The sequence below is a fragment of the Dipodomys merriami genome, unplaced genomic scaffold (assembly GCF_024711535.1).
Source record: "Dipodomys merriami isolate MVZ:Mamm:240054 unplaced genomic scaffold, mDipMer1.0.p SCAF_116, whole genome shotgun sequence".
Classification (NCBI taxonomy): domain Eukaryota; kingdom Metazoa; phylum Chordata; class Mammalia; order Rodentia; family Heteromyidae; genus Dipodomys; species Dipodomys merriami.
Genome location: NW_027202449.1, coordinates 450410 through 467792, shown reverse-complemented (window position 1 = coordinate 467792; position 17383 = coordinate 450410). Strand labels below are relative to the sequence as shown.

Sequence of the window (17383 nt, the reverse complement as noted above, 5' to 3'; positions counted from 1 at the left end):
GGACGGGAGCAGGGTGGACGGGAGCGGGGTGGACGGGAGCGGGGTGGACGGGAGCGGGGTGGACGGGAGCGGAGTGGACGGGAGCGGAGTGGACGGGAGCGGAGTGGACGGGAGCGGAGTGGACGGGAGCGGGGTGGACGGGAGCAGGGTGGACGGGAGCGGAGTGGACGGGAGCGGAGTGGACGGGAGCAGGGTGGACGGGAGCGGAGTGGACGGGAGCAGGGTGGACGGGAGCGGAGTGGATGGGAGCAGGGTGGACGGGAGCAGGGTGGACGGGAGCGGAGTGGACGGGAGCAGAGTGGACAGGAGCAGGGTGCAGGGTGGACGGGAGCGGAGTGGACGGGAGCAGAGTGGACGGGAGCAGGGTAGACGGGAGCAGGGTGGACGGGAACAGGGTGCAGGGTGGACGGGAGCAGCGTGGACGGGAGCAGCGTGGACGGGAGCAGGGTGGACGGGAGCAGGGTGGACGGGAGCAGCATGGACGGGAGCAGCATGGACGGGAGCAGGGTGCAGGGTGGACGGGAGCAGGGTGGATGGGAGCAGGGTGCAGGATGGACGGGAGCAGAGTGGACGGGAGCAGGGTGGATGGGAGCAGGGTGGACGGGAGCAGAGTGGACGGGAGCAGGGTGGATGGGAGCAGGGTGGACGGGAGCAGGGTGGACGGGAGCAGAGTGGACGGGAGCAGGGAGCAGGGTAGACGGGAGCAGGGAGCAGGGTGGACGGGAGCAGGGTGGACAGGAGCAGGGTGCAGGGTGGACGGGAGCAGAGTGGACGGGAGCAGGGAGCAGGGTGGACGGGATCAGGGTGGTCGGGAGCAGGGTGGACAGGAGCAGAGTGGACGGGAGCAGGGTGCAGGGTGGACTGGAGCAGGGAGCAGGGTGGACGGGAGCAGGGTGGACGGGAGCAGGGTGCAGGGTGGACGGGAGCGGGGTGGACGGGAGCGGGGTGGACGGGAGCAGGGTGGACGGGAGCAGCGTTGGGGCTCGTGGCCTAGCCTGCCACCGCAGGCCGCACTCTGGGTGCCTCCACACAGAAGCACCATTCTCCAAACTCACACTGGACACCACTGTGTGCAGCCCAGGCCAGGACCCGGGGCCACCTGGACAGCCTGGTGGAAAGCGAATGCACAGAGGAAGGGCTGTAGCCCTGGTTCTCTGAGGAGCGTGATGGGCTCTGTAGGTGTGGCGTGCTGATGCGGGACGGTCCTGAGTCAGGAGGTATGACGTCCTGTCCATGGGGACCAAAGGGGACGTGACTGTCCTTGGGCTCCTGCACGGTGGGGTGATAGGAGGCGTAGACCCGTGAGACGGGGCTGAGGGGGGCCTGGAGTTTGCCCTGTGTGTGCCGGGGTGTGCTTTGAAGACGGCTCTGTGCTGCCCGCCTGTCACACTGGAACCCAGCGCTCCCCAGCGGCCATCTGCCGCCAGCTGTGGTGAGCAGCTGCGCCGCCGGCCGATCATCGCTCCCGCACCCCGAATCACCGTCTGGAGAGAGGTCACTCGCCTCTGCCGTCCTCTGGATCCCGGGGCTCCTGACCCGCTCCCTGCCTCCGCCGCCCCTGCTTGCCGCGTGGTCTCACCAGCCACGCCTGGTCTGGGCCCCACAGCCCCCAGGTCCAACAGCTGGCCACCGCTGACCACAGAGGGCCCGGCTGCGTTGGAATGGCTTCTCCAGAGTGAAACAATCTCCCGTAATCTATCAGGCCCATCAGAGGCCGGGAGTGGCCGGGCCCAGAGATGGCGCCAACCTTTAGCGTTGATAAAGTTTCCGAGTTCAACAGTGATGAATGTTGAGTAAGTGCAGGCCGCAGATAGGATGTGGACTTGGCAGGCCCTCCGCCGCTGAAACCAATCTCTCCCTATCAGCCAGGCCCGGCCCTCCTCCCTCCTCCTCCTCCTCCACCTCCTTTCAGCCTTGCCCCACCTGGGCCCCTGCCCCTGGGGACAGCCCGGGTGGGGGACCAGCCCGCTGGCTCTAGCCTGAGCCAGGGCAGCCTCAGGGCAGGAGGAGGGTCCCTGGGGAGTCCAAGGAAGTGGCCCAGAGCTAGGTGTTGTCTGGAGGTGGCCCGTCAGCCTGCTGGCCTTCGTGTGGTATCCAGCAGACCTGTTCTTAATGCACAGTGTGATCCCAGCTCCCCCCACCTGGGCACCAAACCCTCCTCACAGCCCACACAGCTCTGTCCCGGCCTCCTGTGGCCTCCGCTCTGTCCCGGCCTCCGGCTCACCCGCTCTGGACTCCAGTCGGCCACCGCCAAAATGCCATCTCCCGGCAGACGCCATCCCCTGCAGCCTGGGCCCCCTCCCACCTCCCCCATCCTGAGTTCTGTGTCCTCCCGGCACCCTGTGGGAGGGGGGGCTCTGCCCCAGAGCCTCCCGTGCCCTGTTCCCAGCTGCTCGCCTCTGACGCCCGTCACCCGGTACGTAACGGAGGTCCGGGAGGCTGCTGGACCTCAGTGTGGACTGCTCTGAGAAGCTGTGTGAGCAGCTGGCTGAGGCCAGCTCAGGGTCAGAGGCAGGCTGGTATGACCACCATCTGCTTCAGTGTCCCTTCCGTCATAGCAAGACACCCCTGTGGGATTGTGCTGATGCGGGATTCAGCAGGCCTGTGTGCTGATTCTGGACCGCAGAGAGCCGCTGCCTCTGGAGGGACCCCCTCTCTCCTCGTAGTCCATAACACCCATGACAGAGCGACACCCCGGTCCCAGGAACAGATGCGGGAAGATGAACAGAGATCACATGGGAGTGCATACCAGACAAGATGTGAATGGAGATGAGGCATGGGGCGGGGGCGGGGGGGGGCGTCTTGAGGCCCAGAAGTGGGGGGGGGCAAGGCCTTAGCCCTGAGGGCCCCATCCATAGTTCTGTTCTGCTGTGAGCCAGGACTGGGTGTGGACAGGGTGTCTGAGGACCTGGACAGGGAAGAGCAGGGCAGGCTGCTGCTCTGCAGAGCAGAGGCCTGGCACAGGTCTGCACACGCATGCCTCACTGTCCCTGCCCGCAAAACGGGTACCAAGTCAGGAACCCTTCTAAGAGGTTAGACTAGCTGAGCACAGTGGCTCATGCCTATAATCCCAGCTACTCAGCAAGAGCTGAGGATCACAATTTGAAGCCAGTCTGAGGACAACAATCTGTGACTGTGACTCCTAGCACTAGTTAACCAGCAAAAAGCTGGAAGTAGAGGTGTGGCTCAGGTGGTAGAGTGCCAGCCTTGAGTGAGAGCCAGGTCATATCCTGAAGCCTGTTCAGTCTCAGTACTGGTGTGCCTGCGCGCACACGTGTGCATGCACGTGTGTGCATGCACACACACACACACACACACACACACACACACACACACACACACACACACACACACACACACACACACACACACACACACACACACACACACACACACACACACACACACACACACACACTCTGTTAGGAATGGTGACTAAAGCCTGCAATCCTAGCTGTTTGGGAGGTAGATATTGGAGGATCATGGTTTGAAGCCAGATTGGAGAAAACACTCTTGAGACCCCATCTCAACCAAGGGAGCACCCGTGAGCCTGGCTGGGCCCAGTGACTGCAAGGTGTCATGTGCCTCTTGCCTTTAGTGACATGGAGGCACAAGTGGGAAGATCAGATCAGACAGAGCATAGAGCAAGACCCAACCTCTAAAATAACCAGCAAAAGAAGTGGAAGGTGGCTCAGTGGTAGAGCGCTGGCCTCGCATGCATCAGGCCCTGGGTTCAATTCCTCAGCACCACATAAGCAGAAAAAACAGGAAGTGGCGCTGTGGCTCAAGTGGTAGAGCGCTCGTCTTGAGCTGAAGAGCTGAGGGACAGCGCCCAGGCCCAGAATTTAAGTCCCATGACCAAAAAACAAAACAAAACAAAAAGTGGCTAGAGATGTGGCTCGTGTGGTAGAGCCCTTGTGTGCACACGTGAGCCCTGAGTTCAGTGTCCGGGACCACAGGGATAGAGGAGAACCTGTAACCGTAGTGCCCTCTGAGGCCCAGACGTGGCGGGGCTGCGGAGGTCCCCCAGGCCTGTCCACGGAGCTGCTTGGAGTGCCAGTCTTGCCAGGCCTGCTAAAGCTTGAACACAGGACCGTCCAGAAACGCAGTGTGGCCAGAGCCAGGCCGGCCGGCCCGGCGGGGACGGTGCCCGGGCCGGGGAGGCGAAGGGGCAGCCCGGGGAAAGCTGCAGAACCGCAAGGAAGCGCAGCTGATGGGACAGTCATCTTCAAGCGTTTGGAAAGGACCCTCCCAGCTCGGGTTGCTGGGCCCTGTCCTCGAGTGGAGCAGGCCATGTGGCCCTGCGTGGCCTGGGCCGCGTGGCGCGGTGTCTGAAGTGTGTCTCCACAGACATTTCCAGTGTTGTGAGAGCCAGTCCCTCCCACTGGCGCGGTCTTAGCTTCCAGGCAGCCCTGCCGGGCTTGCCCCGCCCCACGTTTGAAGTTCCTGCTCGGGACTGCCAGAGCACCCCGAGGCCTCCGCCCACCCACTCCAGAGGCAGAAAGTGGGTCCTTTGGTCCCTCCCAGCCTGCATGCCCAGGGCACGCAGCCGAGACGGGAGACCCCGGCACCCACCCCAGGCCTCAGGGTCTCCCAGAGCCCAGGGCACTGTCCACCACAGGGCAAGTGCAGGCCGACGGTGCGGCCCTGGGGAGGAGGGGCAGTGGGGGCGGGTTCCTGGGCGCGGTGGCAGGCCCGGAGGGGTGGGCTCAGGCTGAGCCCCCGCTCGCCATGACCCTCAGGGACCAGGGAGGTCCGACGTGGCACCCTGCTAGAACAGGTTGTCTGCTTGGCAGAAAACGCCCGTCCCTCCACCAGCCTCCTCGGTGGTCACCAGACCAATTGCTGGCCGCCCCTCCCAGCCGCCCGAGCCCTCTCGGGGCCTGCCGCAGCGGGGTGCCCCTGGGAGCCCTGCCTGGGTAGCCACCACCCTGCCTGTCTGTGCTCACAGCGCTGGGCCCCGCTGAGCTGAGCAGTGTGCCTCTGAGCAACGCACTGGGTCCGAGGTCTGGAAGGTGGTGGTCAGGGGACTCTCAGACGGTGGCGGCCATCCACAGACTGGGGCTTTGGGTAGCAAACAACAGCGTGGGCCCGGTGGGGAGGGCCCAGGCTGGTGGGTGGGCCCGGTGGGGAAGGCCCAGGCTGGTGGGTGGGCCCGGTGGGGAGGGCCCAGGCTGGTGGGTGGGCCCGGTGGGGAGGGCCCAGACTGGTGGGTGGGCCCGGTGGGGAGGGCCCAGGCTGGTGGGTGGGCAGGGTGGGGAGGGCCCAGGCTGGTGGGTGGGCAGGGTGGGGAGGGCCCAGGCTGGTGGGTGGGCAGGGTGGGGAGGGGCCCAGGCTGGTGGGTGGGCAGGGTGGGGAGGGGTACAGGCTGGTGGGTGGGGAGGGTGGGGAGGAGTACAGGCTGGTGGGTGGGCAGGGTGGGGAGGGCCCAGGCTGGTGGGTGGGCCCGGTGGGGAGGGCCCAGGCTGGTGGATGGGCCTGGTGGGGAGGGCCCAGGCTGGTGGGTGGGCCCGGTGGGGAGGGCCCAGGCTGGCGGGTGGGCCCAGTGGGGAGGGCCCAGGCTGGTGGGTGGGCAGGGTGGGGAGGGCCCAGGCTGGTGGGTGGGCAGGGTGGGGAGGGGCCCAGGCTGGTGGGTGGGCAGGGTGGGGAGGGGCCCAGGCTGGTGGGTGGGGAGGGGCCCAGGCTGGTGGGTGGGCAGGGTGGGGAGGGGCCCAGGCTGGTGGGTGGGCAGGGTGGGGAGGGGCCCAGGCTGGCGTGTGGGCAGGGTGGGGAGGGCCCAGGCTGGTGGGGGGGCAGGGTGGGGAGGGGCCCAGGCTGGTGGGTGGGCAGGGTGGGGAGGGTGGGGAGGGCCCAGGCTGGTGGGTGGGCAGGGTGGGGAGGGGCCCAGGCTGGTGGGTGGGCAGGGTGGGGAGGACCCAGGCTGGTGGGTGGGCCCGGTGGGGAGGGCCCAGGCTGGTGGGTGGGCAGGGTGGGGAGGGGCCCAGGCTGGTGGGTGGGCAGGGTGGGGAGGGGCCCAGGCTGGTGGGTGGGCAGGGTGGGGAGGGGCCCAGGCTGGTGGGTGGGCAGGGTGGGGAGGGGCCCAGGCTGGTGGGTGGGCAGGGTGGGGAAGACCCAGGCTGGTGGGGGGGCAGGGTGGGGAGGGGCCCAGGCTGGTGGGTGGGCAGGGTGGGGAGGGGCCCAGGCTGGTGGGTGGGCAGCATGGGCCACAGTCTTAAGTTATGAGCAGAGGCGGTGGCCTGAGGACTGCGGTCATGTGACCTGAGGGAGCCGCCTGGCCTCTGCAGGGCCCCTGGGGATCTGGTCACCGTGCCTTCCCAGACGTGGCGTTCAGAACCGTCAGTGTGAGTCACGGAGGGGCGTGGGGGACGCCCATGCCTCAGTTTCTTTCCCGGTCAAGGCCTTGAAGCACACCTAGGCCTGCTGGTCCAGGGCCACCCTAGTGGTGTCCACCAGCCAGGAGGCCAGGCTTTAGACCCGGTTCATGGCCCCCGGGTGACCTGTGCCCTCACTGCACGCTCCTCAGGGAGGGGGAGCAGGGACATCCCATCCCCCGCCCCCGGGCCCAAGCTGCCCGCCACCCAGCGGTGAGAAAGCCTGAACCTGTTGCTATTTTCTCGCTGCTATCAGGGCCTTATCTGATCGCTCTGTGCCTCCTGGAGGCCAGGGTCCCCCTCCTGGCAATGCCATGTGCTGGCCGCCCACCTGCTGCCCAGCCGGGGTGGGGGCGGGAGGCCAAGCCCTCTACCAGATACGGTGGGGGGTCTTTTTCTTCAACCTCTACTGTCCTTTCCCAGCCCAGCTGGCTGCTGGGAGGCTGCCCCACTCTCCACCAGAAGACCAAGTGTAGGAGGCGCTGCCTCTGGGCCTTGGCGTAAGCTGTTCCCAGCCTCGCTGGCCAGCGGCCTTCCTCTCCTGCAGGGCCACGCCTGGGGGCACGGCCGAGGAGGCGTGAGCAGGTGGGTGGGAACAGCGAGGCCAAGGGGGCCCCTGGGGCCTCCCTGCGTCCCCTGCCCCGTTCCTGGAGGGGTCCGCAAGAGAGCCAGGTGTGCCAGGAAGGTGTGGGTGAGGTGGGGCTGGCGGAGAGCACCCTTGTTCCCACAGTGACGCCCCCCGGGGACAGCAGCAGGAGCGCTGGAGCACTCTCCTGACCCGACCCCGGGAGCTGCAGTGCGGGGCCCTGGTCCTGCCCCAGCAGCTGGGGACCCGGGAGGGACCAGAAGGGAGAGGGATCGCCCGCCGTGCAGTCTGTCTCCGTAATTCAGTTTAAAGCATGAAAAAGGGAGTTGATGAAATTCCACTATCAGTGCCGAGCCAATATGCAAAATATCTCACCCCCAATCAAATAGCTATTATGTTTCCATTTCCATCCCTGCGTCCGGCTTAATGAGCGGGAGACGGATGGGCGCTTGGGCACCTGCTCCTCGCGATAACCGAGGGGCTGCGCCCAGCACTGCCCTGGCCGCTGGGGACTGCCCTGATGGCCCTTGACTGTCCCCAGGCAGGTGTACAGCCCTGGACACCAACCTCTGACCTGATGCCAGCTGGGTGGAGGCCCTGGGGCGGCCAGGGGGTCCGCGGCCAAGGCTCTGAGCAGCTTGGGTCCAGACAGGCCTGAAGTGCGTCTCTGTTCAGCCCAGCCTCTGCTCCCTCTGTAAGGACAGGGCCAGAGAGTCGGCCTTACTGGGCCTCCGTCGACTTGGCCATCAAGCGGCTCTGACCCAGGCTCTTTGTGAGGTGCAGGGCTGTGCGCCAGGGGCCTGCCCGTCCTCCACCCCTGGCCACACTCTCGCCTCCTCTGGCATCCTGTCAGCTCCCTACTCCACGCTGAGAGCTGATCCAGCTTGGACTGTGCCTCAGTTTCCCCATCTGAGATGGAAAGTGGCAGATGATCTTGCTGGGCTATGTGGGTTAGGGAATTTAGGGAGAAATTCGTGAAGAGTGCAGGTGGACCCGTATCTGGTGGTGCTCAGTCGGCAGTGGTGTCCCTCCACCTCTCAGGCTGTTGGCAGCGCCTGGTGGCAGTGCTGGCCAGCGTCTGCAGGGCACTCACCACGGGTCTACGTGGGCCATGATCTGGAAAGCAGGTACTTCCCATTTGTAAGCGAAGAGGCAGCACCGCTGGCCCAGGCTACAGAGCAAGGACACACACGTGCTGTCTACCACCTGGCCAGCCGCTGGGGTCCCTAAAGGGACAGCTGAGGAACAGCAGTTCTCAGATGTCCCCAACCTGTGGGGTCTGGGGCTCTGGCATCCACCTGACAGACTCCAGCAGGATGGGCGCGTTTACCCAGGAAGCCAGGGTGCCTGGGGCAGGCTTCGCCGTGGATGGCTGTTGTCTCCCGCATTATCATCACTGCTGTTTTAATTGTGCTGGAACTGAATTAGCAGCATTAGAATAAATCGACACTCAGCCTGGCAGCCTCTTTCTCCACGCTCGTCAACGAGGCTTTGTGCAGAGCACGCCTTTGTTCTCCAGTAAGTGGAGGACCCTCACTCACCCTGGGCTATCTGGGCGTCTGCGGCCCAGCTGGGTGGCACCGCCCCGGGGCTGCTGGGGGCTGTGGTAGAGCTGGGAGGGGTGTCTGGCCACGCCCAGCAGTCAGCTCCACCCAGCACCGGTCTGCGAAGGCCACATCCCACCCGTCAGAGCCCCCATCCTCAGTGTGCGATGTGTGGCCTGGAAGCGCTGGCCCTGCCCCGCGGTCCGTGCGTGCAGGGTGCTGCCCCTGAGCCGCTGCAGCTAGCCAGGCGGGAGCAGAGGATGACCGGAGCTGTAGGCCCCGGCTGAGCCTCGGCTCTCCACTCCTGACGGCATAGACGAGTTGCCCTGGTGTTGGGGATACCCGGCGGATCACCATGGGGCTGCGTGGACTTGTCTCTGTCCGCTGTCTCCTCATCACCCAGCCCATCTTTACACACCAGTATGTGGTCATGGCACTCAACTCTGGGCCGTGGACCAAGTGTCGGGATCCTGGGAACTGGGGCGCTGGGAACCCGTGTAGGGGCCAGGCAGACATGTAGTATGGGGTTCACAGGCCAAGGAGGCCTACAGCACCCACCCCAGAAGGCCCTGCCCCAGAAGGGCCCCAGGTTGCCCCACATCTTCAGCTGGTGGGCGAGACCCCAGGGCTGGGGGCCCATGCCCTCAGGCCAGCAGGGAGAGAGGAAGGCGGGACCAAGGCTGAGGACCAAGGCTTGGGGAAGGACCCCCATCCACCCGGTGGGCTTAAAGGGAGCCTGGCCACCGGCCCCCGTGGGTGGCTGGCCCTGCCCCTGTCTGGCTGCCACCTCCCCGGGCGGCAGGGTGTGCGGGCACAGGGCAGGGGTCCAGGAGGGCCCGGCTGGTCCCTGGCGCTCCTCATGGCTCCTGGCTCCTCTCCACAGGTTCCCTTGGAGACATGGAGGCTGCAGAGGAGGCCCAGGCTGCCGGCAGCGGTCCCACAGAGCCGGAGGCCACGGCACCAGAGCCCAAGACCGCCAAGGAGGACGAGCCCCCAAGCCCCTGCCGAGCCGGTGAGTGCACGGCGCATCCTCCCCGGGCCCCCGGGGCCGCAGTGGCTCGGGGGTGTCTGTGCCGCGGCACGCCTGGTCAGCCCAGGGCGTCCAGGCCACAGCTGGGTCTCACCCTCTGAGGACCTGGAAGGTCCCGACAGCCGGCGGAGGCTGGGCCTTCAGCAGGTGGTCTCAGCGCCCGGCCCTGCGCTGAGGGGGAGACAGGCCCTGACGGACGATCGCTGCTCCACACGGAGACTGGGGACCCTGTGGGCACTGAGTTCACCCTCGTGAGATGGAGTTGCTGAGCACGGCTCACTGAGCCACCGTGCCTCCCGCCACACCGCAGGCGGACGGGGCCCAGAGAGGTGAGGCGTCTCCTCAGGGTCACACAGCCCCTGCACACCTGAGCAGGAGCCTGACTCGGGTCCGATTCAGCTTTACTCTTAAACCCGGTCCTCACCTCATGTGGGGGCCCTGCCGAGCACCAGCCCTGGGGGGGGCCTTAAGGCCTCAGAGACCCCAGAGTTCTCCAGAGGCGACAGGGTGGGGGCCAGCATCTCACCGGGCTCCAGACGAGGCCAGAGTCCCGGAGGTCCTGAGTGGCCTGCGCTCACCTCCACCTGCAGTCCCAGGTGGCCATGGGCTGCCTGCCGCACGCCCAACCTTAGTGCCCAGCCTGAACGACCCTCAGCAGCATCTCACAGGCCGCACGGCCGCACCGTCCGCGCGTGGGGGCGGCGAGCGGGGCATGACCCCGAGCGGGGGAGGTGGGCAGAGGCCTCCCGCAGAAGCCCCAAAGGCACTGAGAGGCAGTTCTGCCCTGACACAGTGAGCACAGAGACCCCGCAGGGCCACAGAGTGGACGACGGGAGGTGGACAGAGGAAAATAGAGACTGCGGGTGAACAGAAGGGGGACTGCAGGGGATGGACCGTGGGGAGGCCTGAGGGTGGGCAGGGAGGGGGACGGGGACCGTGGGGAGGCCTGAGGGTGGGCAGGGAGGGGGACGGGGACCGTGGGGAGGCCTGAGGGTGGGCAGGGAGGGGGACGGAGGGCCAAGCAGATGTGGACAGCCTTGAACTGGAGCATGGCTCTGCCCCAGCACCCCACTGCCTGGCGACAAGCTCGGAGCCCGCCTGCTCCGTCCCCAGCCCAGGCCCCTGGCTGGCCCTTTTCCTTTCCCAGAATGAACCGGGGCCAGGGCTGTGTGGCCAGCGGGTGGGCGGGCCCTGTGCGTCCCCTGGGGCCCGTGGTCAGTGTACACACTGCCAGGTGGTCCAGGTGGAGTGTACCCACGGCCCCTGGGCCTTGCTCCTCCCGCTCCAGGCCTTGGGTCCGAGGCTGCCCGGCGCTGTGGCGTGGGGGGCCGGGAGCGGAGCCAGGTGCGCAGCTCCGAGCCGCCCCGGGCTTATCTCCTTCACCATCAACATTATTAGGTGCGGGCTAATGGAGGGCCCGGGGCAGGCCAGGACTGCCAAAGGGCAAGTGGCTGGCTGCTGGTGGACTTTGACCCAGTGGCTTCTCTGGGAGCTGGGTCCTTTATCTGATTTGGGAGCTGGGGCTGCATAGGGGGGCGGGTGGGGCCGGGGAACGAGCTGGAAAAACAGCCAGGCCTGCACCTGGCACCAGCTGCGGTGATCGCCCCGCGATGCTGCGATAAGCCGCAGCAGCACGTATCTGCGCTCAGGCTGGTCCGGCGCGGCTCCCGCGCGGTGGCTGGAGCTCAAATGCCAGCCACTTTGATTTATAGCCAAAAATAATAGGACTTTTATACTGTGTGATTGATTTATTTGATGTTAATCACAGCCTTATCTCGGGTATTAATAATCTGCCCGGCATGTGACGTCACAAGGGGCTTTATGGGCGCGCATCGATCGGGGGCTGTGGTGGTTATCAGCCCCACTCGGAAGGCAAATATGCCCTTTGGGCTGGAATTGGGTGCGGGGCCTGGCAGAGGGGCCCAGCTGCCGTGCATCTGGCCGGCGGGAGGCAGTGCGGGCCGCGGGCCTGGCACCTGGTCAGGACCCCGCTCACTCTTCCGAGGGGACAGTCACCACACTCCGGTTCGCCGGGGCCGAGGGGGCTCCGGAGCGACACTGCCATGTCGTCCCCATGCTCCCCGGTCAGCCGGCCACAAGGGCGGTGACTCGGGGCCCTGCTCACTTACCCTCCGCCCACAGGGGCTAGTCAGCAGTGTGTGATGGCCTTTTCCTTTCTGCAGAGATGAGTCCTCCCCGAGGGGCGGCACCCCCCACCCCCCCAGGAGGCTCTGAGGAGACGGAGGGACAGGAGCCGGACAGGAGACCCCAGGAGCAGGAGGAAGAGGAGGAGGCGGCCGCAGCCAGTCCCTGGAGTGGGCCAGGTAACCAGGCAGGCAGGCCCGCGGAAGCTGGGCCATCCCGTGCTCCAGTCCTTGGAGACTGGCTGTGTTTAGAGATGGTCGCTAGCGTGCCTGTGCCTAGAGCAAGGTCCAGGCAGAGTCACCACAGGACTCCTGGGAGACAGGATCTAATCTGGCTGGGAAGGGAGTGCGCTGAGCGGGCCAAGTCCCCAGAGCGGGGCCTGGGGGCGTGTCTGCAGCCGCCAGTCCTGAGGCCGGCTGGCTAGCGGCAGGCAGGTCAGGGTGTGAATTCTGAGCTGGGCAGTGCCCAGGGTTGGACTCAGGCCTGTGCTGACAGGACTCAGCCTCCTCGGGGGTGGCAAGCTCCATCCGAGGTAGAAGTCAGGGGTCGGCACCACACTGCCCATCAAGCCTGGGCCGGGGAGCGTCCCTGGCCATGTCACTGGCCAGGCAGCTGCAGCTCCCCAGGCCCTGCCCCCAACCCCCACTGTGTTGAGCCCCATCACCTGTGAAGGGAGGGGGAGCGGGGAGTGAGCAGCGGCTGTTCCTCCATTCCTAACTAAGAGATGATGCCTACCACGCAGGAGGTGGGCGAGGCGTTTGGGCTGCTGTGCCAGGCAGGTGGATGCGCAGAGCGGGCATTGGTTGCGTGCCTGCTGTGCGGGAGGCCGGCGGCTCGCCGGTGCCGTGGCTAGCGTCGGGGCCTCCTGCCTGTGGGAAGGCCTGCCTTGCTGAGGGGGTGGGAAGGCTTTGCTGAGCAGCAAAGGGCCCCGTCCTTCCTCTGGGGACCCCGGGCACCAGTGGACAACCGCCGCGTGGTGTTTTGAGAGCAAGTGGATCCGTAGTCCCCGTCACTTAACGTGACCCAGTAACCGTCAGGATGGAGACCCCGAGCCATGGGAAGCAAGGCCGCCTGAGAAGGGTGGCCTGGCACGGAAGGGCCGCGTGGCCAGCGCCGGTGGGGACCCCCGCTGCCTGCAGTGCGGTGGGCACTGCGGGTCCTTCCCCGCACGCAGTGACAGGCAGGGGAGGGTCCCTGGAGAGCTGGCAGACATGCGCAGAGCGGAGTCCTCCCCTCCCACCGCAGCCTCACAGCCAGGCAGGCATGAGCAGGGACCGGGTGGCACAGGGGCTGTCTGTGTCCACACCAGTGACTTCATCAGCTCCGTCTGTTCGTTTCCCCAGCAGGAGGGTGGTGAGCAGGCTGCGGTGGGCACCTCTTCAGCCCGGACCCCCAGTGGCCTCACCTCGAGTTCACAGGGAGCGTGCCTGCGGGAGCTGGTGGGGAGGACCACGGTGGTCCTGACGGGGCCAGGGGTGGCTGCAGGGCGGGCGGGCAGCACAGAGCGGCCCCTCGGCAGCCCTGCTGCGTGAGCAGGGGTGAGGCTGGGGGCTGGCGGAGGGCCCCAGCTTGCAGGGGTGAGTCCAGTGCTGGCTGGGGGCTCCTGAATATCGAGGGGTACTGTCATGCCAGGCCCCCTCCCCCATGTGCACCTCACACCCTCATTTCTAGGAGAAGCACAACTCCCTGGGGTTGGAGCCCGACTCCCGCCCAGCCCCTGCGAGGAGCCAGGCCCGCGGCTGTGGCTGCAGCGCTTCCTGTGCTATTTGCATCCTTGAGGGCGAGGAGGGGCCCGTCCGTACCCACAGATAGGGATTTCTGTGCGGTGGGCAGAGATGGGCTGATAAGGGGCCTCTGGCCAACCGCCGGGTGGCCGCCGTCTATCAGGCCCCACACAGGCCACACGGATCGCCTGGTGGGAAGCGGGGAGGCCCGGCGGCCGCTTATCTCCCGGAGCCTGCCCATGCGGTGATGGGGCATCAGGTCCCCATGAGCTTGGGGACCTCGGGGCAGTGCCCAGTCTGGTGCCTGGCTTGGTAGCCAAGGACACAGCAGGGGCCAGCCACCCTCACACTGCTGCACCCCCTGCCCCTCCTGCACCCCTCTTCACACCCTATCCCCAGCTCCATCCTGCACCCCCTCTTCACACCCCATCCCCAGCTCCATCCTGCACCCCCTCCTCACACTCCATCCCCAGCTCCAGCCTGCACCCCCTCTTCATACCCCATCCCCAGCTCCATCCTGCACCCCTCTTCACACCCCATCCCCAGCTCCATCCTGCACCCCCTCTTCACACCCCATCCCCAGATCCATCCTGCACCCCCTCTTCACACCCCATCCCCAGCTCCATCCTGCACCCCCTCTTCACACCCCATCTCCAGATCCATCCTGCACCCCCTCTTCACACTCCATCCCCAGCTCCAGCCTGCACTCCTCTTCACACCCCATCCACAGCTCCATCCTGCACCCCCTCTTCACACCCCATCCCCAGCTCCATCCTGCACCCCCTCTTCACACCCCATCCCCAGCTCCATCCTGCACCCCCTCTTCACACCCCATCCCCAGCTCCATCCTGCACCCCCTCTTCATACCCCATCCCCAGCTCCATCCTGCACCCCCTCTTCACACCCGATCCCCAGCTCCATCCTGCACCCCCTCTTCACACCCCATCCCCAGCCTGCACCCCCTCTTCACACTCCATCCCCAGATCCATCCTGCACCCCTCTTCACACCCCATCCCCAGCTCCATCCTGCACCTCTCTTCACACCCCATCCCCAAATCCATCCTGCACCCCCTCTTCACACCCCATCCCCAGCTCCATCCTGCACCCCCTCTTCACACCCCATCCCCAGCTCCAGCCTGCACCCCCTCTTCACACCCCATCCCCGGCTCCATCCTGCACCCCCTCTTCACACTCCATCCCCGGCTCCAGCCTGTACCCCCTCTTCACACTCCATTCCCAGCTCCAGCCTGCACCCCCTCTTCACACCCCATCCCCGGCTCCAGCCTGCACCCCCTCTTCACACCCCATCCCCGGCTCCATCCTGCACCCCCTCTTCACACCCCATCCCCAGCTCCATCCTGCACCCCCTCTTCACACTCCATCCCCAGCTCCAGCCTGCACCCCCTCTTCACACCCCATCCCCAGATCCATCCTGCACCCCTCTTCACACCCCATCCCCAGCTCCATCCTGCACCTCTCTTCACACCCCATCCCCAAATCCATCCTGCACCCCCTCTTCACACCCCATCCCCAGCTCCATCCTGCACCCCCTCTTCACACCCCATCCCCAGCTCCATCCTGCACCCCCTCTTCACACCCCATCCCCAGCCTGCACCCCCTCTTCACACCCCATCCCCGGCTCCATCCTGCACCCCCTCTTCACACCCCATCCCCAGCTCCATCCTGCACCCCCTCTTCACACTCCATCCCCAGCTCCAGCCTGCACCCCCTCTTCACACCCCATCCCCAGATCCATCCTGCACCCCCTCTTCACACCCCATCCCCAAATTCATCCTGCACCCCCTCTTCACACCCCATCCCCAGCTCCATCCTGCACCCCCTCTTCACACCCCATCCCCAGCCTGCACCCCCTCTTCAGAGACAGAAGCCCAGACCCTGGAACCCAGCTCTGCTGTGCAACCTAACTGTTCACGTCCACAGGGCTGACCAGCCCCTGTGACCCAGCCTGGTGTGGTCAGGCTGCAGAGGCGCAGGCCCCGGCTGTCCAGCTCAGGTGGGGGGACGTAGAACAATGGGGTGCAGGCCCCGGCTGTCCAGCTCAGGTGGGGGGACGTAGAACAATGGGGCGCAGGCCCTAGCTGTCCAGCTAAGTTCAGAGAGAAAGAGACAGAGAGGTTTTTATGTTGTCCACTGGGGGCAACTTGGGGCCTAGGACTCTGTCCTGGGGCCACTGTTGACTGGGAGCCAAGCGGCCGTCCAGGACCCCGAGGTGTCGGGTGGGAGGGCTGGCCACTCCCAGGCAGACACTGCTGGCTCGCAGAGGGAAGGCCCAAATGTCAAGGTCGGGTTTGAGAGACAGGAAGGACAGACAGCCCCAGAGAACCCCCAGTCCCCATCTCAGCCAAGCTAAGACACACTGGGCATGGCTTGCAGTGCTCAGGAAAGCAGCTAGCATGGGCAAAGGGCCTGGGGTTTCAGGGCATGGTTGACAGCCCTGGAGGCTAGGGTGGGCGTAGCTAGGAGACAGGCGAGGGCCCCAGACGATCAGTGCTTAGAACCTGAGGAAGGGCCTCCAGTCTTTGTGTGGGGTTTTGTTGCTGTTTGTGATGCTAGGGGTATAACCCAGGCCTGTGCCAGCTGGGCAAGTGCTCCGCTGCTGAGCAAGGCCTCCACCCGAATCCTCGGTTGTAGAATGAAGGGCTGGCAGGGAGGGCATTGAGCTGCTGTCTTAGAGGATGGTCAGGCGAGGGCCTCCAGAGGTCTGTCCACTGCTCCTTGCTGGACGCCAGCCGGGGGGGGGGGTGAGGGGCTCCCCTCCAGGGGTTGGTGAGGGCACAGGCTGGTTATCCGGGGTTTCTGCACAAACCTCAAGTCTGTTATCGGGCAGCGGCGGCTGAAGCAGGACGGCCGTGCTGATGGACAGCAGGGGAGATGGGCCGATAGCCGGCCTCGGTCCCCTCCTCCCAGCCCCCGTCGCCGGCCTGTGTGGGTGGGAAAAATCATTTCAGCTATTTTGTGTTATCGTGGGGCCTGGCGCAGCAGGCGATAGGCCTATTTGTCTTAGATTATCAGGCGGGGGAGGGGTGCTGGTGATGGCAGGGGTCAGCCTGGGGTCAGTGCCAGAGCACAGCCTGGGAGCTGGCTCGGGAGCCTCCCCCTCCGGTGTCCCCCAGCTCCAAGCCCTCTGGTCAGGTCCCTCGGGTCACTGAAGCCCCGGGGCCCAAGCCTGCTGCCCCTTGCCCTGCCTGCCCATCAGTAAAGGGGCAGAAGGCCCAGCATGGCACGTTCTTCTCTGTGCTTGCCCAGTGCCCCGGCTCCCTCGGAGCTGGGAAAGGCCGGGCACTTCTGCCCAGAGTGTGCGGTGGGTCTCCAGCCCAGGGGCAGGAGGGAGGGGCAGCTACTTCCTGAGGAGGCAGAGGCTGAGGACAGCACCCCTGCGACAAGGCCACGTCAGAGCTGGGCCCCGGCGGGGTGAGGCCCTGGCCGTGAGGAGCGAGTGAGCGAGCGAGCGAGCGGCAGCTTCCGAGAGCAGCAGAGGCACAGGCCGAGCTCACAGCCTGGCTGGCCAAGAGCAAGGGGCCCGCCCTGCGGGGCTGTGGCCGCCGATGGGTGTCTTGGAGCGGGGTTGAGAGGCACAGGCTTGGGCCAGCAGGGGCCACAGCAGCCAGCTGACAGGTAGGGGCGTTGGCTGCTCAGAGACGCCCCCCTCCACACGCATACCGGCCCTGGCTCCGTGAAGGCCTCCTCCTCCACTAGCCCTACCCTTGACCGCAACTAGGTCTCAGCCTGCAGCACCCGCGGGAGGTGTGCAGCTCTCCCGCAAGACCTCCTGGCCCTCCGTCCCCTCACCCACCTCCATTACTAATGCCCGCCCTCTTGTAGAGCCCGGGAAGGCTGCGTGGGCAGGAGGCTAGACGCTGTCCTTAGCAGAGTGGAGGTGAGGTCAGGAAGTCTCTAGAAGTGCACGGTGGGGGCTGTGCCTGGGGTTTATACTGGGCCCCGTGGGTGAAGGCAGCCGTGGA

General features: G+C 66.0%; 1 protein-coding gene across 1 annotated transcript in view; it reads left to right on the top strand.

Moving 5' to 3' along the window:
- The window catches only part of LOC138822821 (zinc finger protein ZFPM1-like), a 55556-nt gene that overhangs the window by 15699 nt on the left and 22474 nt on the right, over nucleotides 1-17383 (top strand). The window contains exons 2-3 of the mRNA XM_070015752.1: nucleotides 9385-9513; nucleotides 11715-11855. Coding sequence (XP_069871853.1) covers nucleotides 9385-9513; nucleotides 11715-11855 — 270 coding nt within the window. The remainder of the gene's footprint in view (nucleotides 1-9384; nucleotides 9514-11714; nucleotides 11856-17383) is intronic.